General features: G+C 29.6%; 1 protein-coding gene across 1 annotated transcript; it reads right to left on the bottom strand.

Moving 5' to 3' along the window:
- Nucleotides 1-3,934: 3,934 nt before the first annotated feature.
- LOC104777765 (UDP-glycosyltransferase 73C6) lies at nt 3,935-5,626 on the bottom strand. The gene has a single exon (XM_010502076.3). The coding sequence runs from the start codon at nt 5,449-5,451 to the stop codon at nt 3,964-3,966; it is 1,488 nt and encodes a 495-aa protein (XP_010500378.2). The 5' UTR covers nt 5,452-5,626; the 3' UTR covers nt 3,935-3,963.
- Between the last annotated feature and the right edge of the window lie 3,907 nt (nt 5,627-9,533).

The raw sequence follows: 9,533 nt of genomic DNA, 5'->3' as shown, positions 1-9,533 counted from the left end.
ATTATGAATTGATGATTTTTACCATCTATCAAGGAAAAGAACCTTTCAAAGATATGATAAAAATTCTGCAGTTGGTTTCACAAAAAGAGAATTAGGTAAAAGTGTTCTTAAATGAAATAAAAGTTAAAGAGATGAGAAATTTGTAAGTACGTAATTACTTAAACCCTACAACTCATTTTCAGATTCCTCTTCGTACACCAATGAGCTAAACCTGTCCGGAGCGTGTAGGCTATAAGCACCACCCACTCCGCTTTTTTCTTTTCTAAACGCCGCAACAAAAAGCAAACAAACCAAAAATCAAGAATTAAGAAAGGCAATATATAATCTACTATCAGTCCAAAAAAGGAAACATAATTGAAAAAATTATGTTCCAATTGATTGTTTGTTTGAAAGTCAATTTTTTGGTTTTTTTTGTTCTTGCAATACTTATAAAGTTTTAATTATGTTTTTTCGCAAATAATGATATTATTTTTCTATTAACAACCAAAAATTCAAAATTCTAATGACCTTAAATCGAGTCGAACCAAACTGATATAAATATGAATTTAGTTTGGTAGATAAATTAATTTCTTTGTTACATATAACCGGAAATCTGAAGAATCTGAAATCAATCATATCCAAAATTTAGAATAAAACACCCTTATCTATTAGTATCATGTATAGTATTAAAATAGTAAAAAGTGCATCTTTATCAAATGTAACAATCTTTCCCGGCCCCACGCATGGGTTTCTATCTAGTCTCGGTGTAATTGTTCAAATGTTGCCGTTTGATTATTCATGTTAAATAATAGTATGATATAATCTATATATATATATATATATTCTTCGGATAAAAATTTAATATTTATTATTAGTTTTTTAACCAAAATATTTTTTCATCTCCAAAAAAAATAAAATAATAAGTGAGGTTTATGCCAAAATCCTCTGAGGCCGATCATTGTGACGAAGAAATGAATGAGAGAAAGCAAAGAAGAAATTAAATGATGATAGATTTTAAGGTTTTTAAAGTTCTGGTCCGAGTATTTTAATCTCATAAGAGGGTTTCAAATTCAATGACAACAATTAAAATGAAAAGGTCCAAAAAAAAAGCCCACTCAAAAGAGAAAAAAGAATAACAGTCCAAAGATATTTAAAATATATAACATAATAAGAATTGAAAATGGCCAATATGCCCAAAACTAACATAATCAGAAGAAAAAAAGAAAAGTACATTAAGCAAAAATAAAATATAAGCGAACAGACAAAAGAAAATAAAAAAACGTAAATGGATCCAAATAAATTTTGAAATTTTCAATTTTTGATACTAAATAGATGGAATGAAAAAAAAAAGAATAACACAAAAGTGCTTACAAATACATTCTCTCTATTTTTCTAATTTAAATTTACTATATTTATCTTTAACCTCTACTATTTTGAAACGGTGGAGCCGGCGTAGGTCTCAAATCACATTCTGCAATATCAAATTACCGGAAATCCAAGTAACTATCTAAAACTCTATCAATTTGTTACTTTTAATGTTAGAAAAAATGAATTTTTAATTCAACTTAAATTAATTGCATAGTTGATTATGTGCATATACTGTTCAAGTTAATGTTTTAGCAATTGTTTAGAGATTGTGTATACTTAAGTTAATATGATTATGTATATGGTTTAAGGTTTATTTTTTCAAGGGCTGTGTATATTTAAGTAATCTATACTAGTATTTTTGCAGCAACTTTTGCTCAAAAATACATTTTGGAAAGTTGTTACATTTAATGCAATTTAATGCTTATATTCATATCCAAACAAGTATAGTTAATTTTTTCTACTATCCTTATAACCAAACAGAATTCAAATATTTTAAATATCCATATATATAATATCCTATAATTAATATAGATATTTAGAAGATTTATTCCATATTAAAAAAAATTATTCTCCTATCATCTTTATTGATTTTAAAATTTAAATGTAGTGAATCATCATATAATACATAAAGTTAATAAAAATGTAAATTTTTCCTGCATATATTGTGATTTGATTTTTTTTAAACAAACATATATTACTCAATTAATATAAAAAGTGTGTGTTCAACATACATATATAGTAATTTATAGAATTTTAAGAAGTTTATAATTTATAACTGATATATCTAAACTTAATAAAAAGTTTAAAATTATGAATATTTAAACATTAAATTTTCAAAATAATACAAACGAGTTATAATAAATAACGGGTTATATGACATTACATGATTGAATTGATAATACTAAAAAAATAAAATATCATTAATATGATACTTCAATACGGGTCAAATCTTTATTTTACTATTTTAATAATACAAATATAAAATATGTCGAATTAAACTGATTTAGTTAATATTGTATTAAACAAAAAGTGTTGTTGTGGTATACCACTAAAATTAATAAAAGATTACATTAACAAAATTAGTATTAAAATAGTATATTAACAAAAAAAAATAAAAATAAAAACTTGTCCCGCAGTACACCGCGGGTCACAATCTAGTTATGATTGTGTAAATTTACAACTTTTTATTTGGGTTTTTAGGCGTTGTGTATGTTAAGACCAATATTTTTTTTTAAGTACTTGATAGATGAAAATAATATGTTTTCCAAAAAAAATAATAATTAATTAACCATATATCACTCTAATTATAATTCACATGCATGCATTCCTCTGATCAACAAAAAAAAATTATAATTATTATTTTTTTCTACTAACATGTTTAATGTGGTCACCAAAACAAGAAAAATACATAACATAACTGCAAATAGATAAAATCATAACAAAGTTATATCTCTGATAAACAAAGTTAAATACATATAATATGGGATTTCTCTCCTAATGGTCATTGGAGCTATTTGCAAATTTAGATTTCAGCGAAACTTATTTACTTTATAATATGAATCTTATTCTTTATATCTGCTAGTTTGTTAATTAATCTTTTCAAACATATGACATCCTCACTTTCCTAGTTAAGTAAAGTATTAAAAATTACATTTGTTGCTCTCTCCTAATTAATTATGTAGATACTAGATTAAAACATGTGTACAATACGACTTAATATTTTTTAATATCCAAAATAATAGTTTGATATTTAAAAGTAAGTGATGTTATTATAGTGAAAAATTCATTTATATCGTATTCTTATTATATCTTATTTTAGTTAGATTATTTTTTGTTGTATAGTTTTCGATTTGATTAAATATTTCATAATAAAAGCCCATATTAGTTGTGTTTTCTATTCAAGTTTGTTTAAGTTTTATTTAAAAAGTAATTATAATCATTCGTAGTATGGTATTGTTATTAAAATTTTAATATAGATACAATAATTATGCAATATGTTTTCTGGACAAAAGTTTTTTACACTACATTATTTTGGATTAAGTTGTTTACACAATTAAATTTATGCAATTGTAAATATGTAGACAAATAATAAAATTTTATAATCCAATTTGCAAACATTTAGAAGTGTCAAAATAGTAGATAAACAAATTTCAACGTCTATTAAGGAGATGATCCTACTCTTCAAATTTTTTCTTTTTATCTTTTATTTGCTAAGTTTAATTTTTAGTAATATATTTGTAGTTGTAGACTACCACTATTGTTCATATTCAATGTGAAATTTTGGACTCGTTACTATTCTTTGTTCATAGATTGAATATTTTAAAATTTTAAATTATGATATATACGGGAAATAATCTACCTATCTATTATTTCATTATGTGATTATTATTTGTTTCAAAAAATTTGCAGAGATTAGTATTTCATATTTTTCTCTTTAATGAATATTCTTAATTTAGTTTTTGAAAATTTGTTTGTAATGAAAAACTAATACTAGTATAATTTTGGATAAGGAATAAGGTTAATTTTGTAATGCATTAGATAGGAAATTTTCAGAAAATTTTAAAAATTATGTTATGTTTAATTTCAATTTCCTTAAAAAGATGACGTATTATATAATCAATTATTGGATTGTGCTAGTTGCATTATGTCTTGTAGTAAGAACGTGATATTAGAGTGAGAAGAACCTCCTTCCTCCACAGCCTTGTGAGCTAATTCTCCAAGCTCTTTCGCTCTTCTTCTTCTATCTTTCGCATCATCACTTTCACCCATTAACTCTTCCACTGCCTTCTTCACTCCTTCTTTATCCACCAACACTCCTATCTTTTCCTCTTCTCCCCATTTCATAGGCTTCTCAACCCCGGCTCTTACACCGGCTTTTAGTACTTGTACGATCAGTTTCTCGTTGCAGAACTGGTCTGCGAACAGCGGCCATGTAAGCAGCGGTAGACCAGCGGTTATCCCCTCAAGAGTTGAGTTCCATCCGCAGTGTGTTAAGAACCCTCCAACGGAAGGATGTGAAAGGATAAGCATTTGAGGAGACCATCCTTTGATGAGAAGTCCTCTGTCATTGATTCTTTCTTCAAATCCACTTTCCGAGAACCACTCAACTAACTCTTTGTACTTCTCCCAACCTCTTATGACCCAAATGAAAGGTCTTTGGGATTCCTCAAGGCCTAGCCCGATCTCCTTGAGCTGAGACAGAGGAAGATTGCAGACACTCCCAAGGCAAACATAGAGCACAGAGCCCAGTTCCTTAGAATCAAGCCATTTAATGCACTCATCTTGATCAATGTCTGATTTGTTTCCCCTCTCAGCTTTGTCTGCTCCCGCCTTGTTGCACAAGGAAACGGGTCCAATGGTCCATGCTTTACCAGACCTTGCCTCCTTGAAGTCTTTGGCATAATCAGGCTCGAGCTCTTGAAATGTGTTGACTATCACACCATAAGATGTCTTATCCGCTTCTACCATATCATCTATGAACTCCTTCCAGTCTCCGGGTAGATATGTTTCCAGGGGAACTTGAGTTCTTGTGAACTCGATTCTATCAGGAAAATAAGGAACAGTGAAATACTCCTCATCAGACTTTAAATTTTCCAAGATCTCACGGTTCTTGCGTACAACGTGCATACACAGAAGATAAAAACAGCCCATACCATGGAAGAGAACTTTTGGTATATTGAACTTCTTGGCTATTTTGCTTGTATAAGGCAAACACATATCGGAGATTAGACAGCTTGGTCGAGGGCTCATCTCTTCAATCAGTTTCTGGACTGGTTCTTCGAGCAAGTAAGCCGCTTTAAAAAACGTTATCATCCGCTCCATCGTGTCAAAAAAATCGATATTCTCTTGTCCTTGTTCCAAACCAGCTTCTTGATATGGAAACTTGACTTGCACCAGGTTGATGGGCAAGCCAGACTCAATGGCACGGTTTAGGACATTCTTGAACCTCCCTGCATTGAGAGGCGTCGTGAAAATTGTTATGATCACACCCCGCTGAGCCAAGAGCCTTGCAATATCAACCATTGGAATCATGTGGCCTTGAGCCATGAAAGGGAAGAGAACAAAGTGAAGAGGATAAGGTTCATTGGTTGTTTCAGAAGCCATTTCAATTCAACCTTAACAAGAAACTCCTCAAATTTTGGTTTGGTTTTGGTTTATATTTTTGGAGCTTATATAGAATAAGATGCGTGGAAAGCAAAAAAGTAAAGTAAACAGAAGACGTAAAATGATTTTCACTTGCCAAACACCTCTTATATTAAGTCCACAGATTGTGGTGCATACTTACTACAGGACATTCTTGGCCAATCAATACGTAGTTTGTCCGTTTGTGACCATCCTACATCTTCTATTGGCCTTTCTTCGCAGGAAAAGTTTTTAGACATATCTCAGTCATAAAGAAAAAAGAAAGATAATTCACACACTGAAACAACTACTTGGAGCCTCCCGCTACAACAAGTCTCAAGAATAAAAATCCACACCCACTTTCTCCCACTTTAATCACTTATACACCTACTTTGTGGTACTGGTGTATTTTCATAGTGTTGAGTGACCAATTAACCCCTTAACTAGATACAAACTTTGATTCATTTTTTTTTCAATTTCTCACCAAATTCAAAAAATATTTCAAGGAGAAAAAAAAAAAAAACGTTCCAATTACACAAAAACCTCGAGCAGAGAAAGCAAAAAACTGATCATGTGTATTAGGCTTGTTAGTTGTTACAGTTATGGATGCAAAAAAGTGATCGTCTTCATGTTATTAAACCAGTTAGCTTGTGATCGTGTTGGTGTGTTTGTGTTGTTAAAAAAGAAGAGCGATCGTGTTCGTTTTCTTCTTCAACTTCTTCTCACATAGAACATTCTTCAGCCTCTACTCACAGTTTAATGGATAGCGCTTTGTGGACACATTGACTTGTGTTTGTGTTCTTGTGTTCGTGTTGTTTATTTATCTACTTTTTCTTGTGATTTACTATATTTTTGCAGTTCTAGTGATAAAATTACAGAGAATGAATAAAATATTATGGTATGTCATGGATTGTAGCATGAAAACGTACATAACACACACAACTAGCCAATAAATACTATTTGCTAAAAGGACCTTTTCCTTCTTCAAACCAAGTTCAAAGTAAGATTTGCGGATTATTTATCTCTCTCTCTCTCCATGTCGTTCTCACTAACTATGTCTTTCTCTTGTAACTTTACGTTTGCTTTATTTAGGATTGCAGATAATTCCTCTAAGTAGACTTAGTTTTGTATATGTCAAGTTTTAGTGGGTTTTTGGCTTATGTATATTGGTATCCACAGAAAAATATCTGCCATGATCGTATCCACAATCACTGTGTTCAGCCTTTGTTCTTCAACTTCGATATATAATCCATAATACATTAATACCCAATCCATGATAAGCCATCCATAATGTTTTAATGAACACTAGAATAGTTTTTGTGTTTTTTTTTTTTTTTTTTTCCGATTTCATAATATAATATATGTTGTTAGAAATCAAATTTCATAAGTTCTTGATAATTTTAATAGTAATCTTGTTATTTTTTTGTTATTATAATTTATATCATCTTAGGATACTTGAGTTTTTGATTTCATAAATTTAATTTTTGAATATATTTATAATTTTATTACCTTAAGATATAAGTTTAGGGATTTCAAACCCTTAGTTCTTGATTTGTTTCTCATTTACAAACCCTCTTGAACAAATAGAATTCATGATGCTTTGGTACATAATTTTAGGCTATTTTTTGCTTTAAAACTAATGTGATTCTATCATACAAAACATTTGTAAAATATGATATTAATGACGATGGAAATATAAAAGAGATTATAATGATGGAGATCATTTCTTTTTTACATTCTAACACAATGTTTTGTATTTATTTTAGATAATTTTAGTATACTTCAATATTGATGTGCAACCCAATTAATATTACTTTTGATATCAATGGTCTTCAGTCACACTTAATCAGATAAATCAAATTGAATAAATCCCTAACTCCACCAAATCCCGAATAAGATAATATAAACGACAACGAAGAAGAAGAAATTGAGCGTCGTTTCTCTCTTTAGTTTTGTCCACGTAAGAGTAAAAAAAACTGATGTGTATTCATTATTTTAATTTAATTGGGTATTCATTTTAATTGATGTGTTAGTGTCTGCTTCAATACAAAAGCTGAGGTGTCATACTCTGGTGAAAAACATATAACTTTTATTGTATTGATTGATTAAAGCAATAATTTCATCAGTATCCTCATCCATTGTTAAAACTTAAAAACATAGACTTTTCTATAATAGGTGTTGTTCAGTATTGTGGTCCAATACTGTGATATGGAAATTGTGTTTCTTTTAGGTTTTGTGAACGTAAGATGATAATTATAGAACTGTGATTCTAACGTCTAAAAGAAATTATGGTCTGTCTAATTAACTAACTAATGGTGCTGGTTAGTGGTTTAAAAGTTCACCTCATAAGTTGAAAAGATCGAAGTTTACATCTTTTTATTTTTTTACGTAACTATTCACATATTCCAACTATATATATATTTTATTTTTTAAATGAAAAATTTGAGAAAAATTTAGAACATAATATAAAACATTTGTTTTTGAACTTCAAAAGTTTACATATGATTTGGAAGCATATATATGACTATTTTATAACAAAACATCACACACCTCTCTCTAACTCAGTTTGATTCCCTATTATAAAAATGTTATCAAATTACTACTAATAATTTACTATTATGTAAAATACTAATAATTAGTGTAAAAAGGTGTATTTATGTGTGCTTAAGCATCACGTTGGGTCCAAAAAACTACTGAAAAAATAATTTTATTTACTGAGATTGGTTATTGTTTTAATTAGAAAAGCTGAGGTGTTAAAAATATAGCATAAAGTGTATTAATAAAATATTTTAATTGGAAGGAAAAGAAATTGATGTGTCAACTCTAAAATTCACTAAAATATTGATGTGTCATGATTTGGTGAAAAACCTTCAAATTTTATTGTATCGATATGGACTTGATATTTTGGATATAGAGAATGAGATTCTGAATCTAATAATCAAATTAAGGGCTATCCACAAACGCTTTTGAAGGATAGCCAACTCTCGAACCGATAAAGATGATGACGACCTTCTTAGGATGAAATCGTTAAACTCTCGAACCACACCACCAACAATATCCTTGTTCTTTTTGATTTCTCCATATCAAATATTTTTGATTCTCAGTTCAACTCCGACGAGAACCAGAGCGGAGGAGGTTGCCGGAGTCAAAGTGGAGTAGGTTACTGGAACTGGAGCGCAGGTGATTCGTTTTTGGTTCTCCATGGATACGAGAGTCAGCTTAAGGTTTTCGAGAAAAACACACTGATTTCGCCTGAGAGAGAGAGAAAAACTCAAGGGGGTGAGAGAAGCGGGGGAGGCGGGATCATAAGTGGTTGCCAGGAAGTTAGCAGAGAGAGAAGAAACCTTCGAGAGTAAAATTTGCTTCAGAGTAGATAAGTATATGCAAAAATTAAGGAGGGTCTAAAAAAATTACTATACTATTATTTACCAAAGTCTCTAGTTTGTATTTGAATACAAAAATAAGTTATCTCTAAAGTTAAAAAAAAATAATACAAACTGATATTTTGCCTGCTGTGTACCACATGATAACATTTTTAGTAGATAACAACCGGATTATATGATTAGCTAGAAAATGCAATCATTGCATATGACAAAGAAATGAAAGTGCAAGCAAGTCTTACAAAGTTTTAAGTCACGAGTAAGAAAAAGAGTCTTAGTGTTGTATCATTTAATGATATGATTGAATTGCTGAATTTAACTAAATTTTAAATAACTTTTGGTTAATATAGCTGAATTTTTATATTTTCAAATGATAACTATGAATTTTTTAGTTGATTTTTTTTGGTGTGATTTTTAACAAAAATTAACATAATCAATAATTTTGACAGAAAATATCGTCAAATAATTATGAACGCCTCAAGCAAACGCTTCTTATTTAATCTTATATAAAACTTTCATTTTTTACAAGACTTGAATCAAAGCTCTCTTTTCTATCTATCTAACACAACACCCTGTGTAGATTTAAAAGAGACAAAAACAACACTCACCTTCTAAGTTTTGTGTGATTGCTTAAAGGTTACAAAACTCACAACTTTATGCCCACGAGTGCTAGCTCTTTTTGTG

Source organism: Camelina sativa, chromosome 3, assembly GCF_030686135.1.
Source record: "Camelina sativa cultivar CO46 ecotype springtype chromosome 3, ASM3068613v1".
NCBI lineage: Eukaryota > Viridiplantae > Streptophyta > Magnoliopsida > Brassicales > Brassicaceae > Camelina > Camelina sativa.
The sequence above is the reverse complement of the archived record's forward strand: the minus strand, read 5'-3'. Positions and strand labels throughout refer to the sequence as shown.

Bases quoted from the DNA above. Each gene is read 5' to 3' on its own strand.
- LOC104777765 (XM_010502076.3), bottom strand. From the start codon at position 5,451: ATGGCTTCTGAAACAACCAATGAACCTTATCCTCTTCACTTTGTTCTC.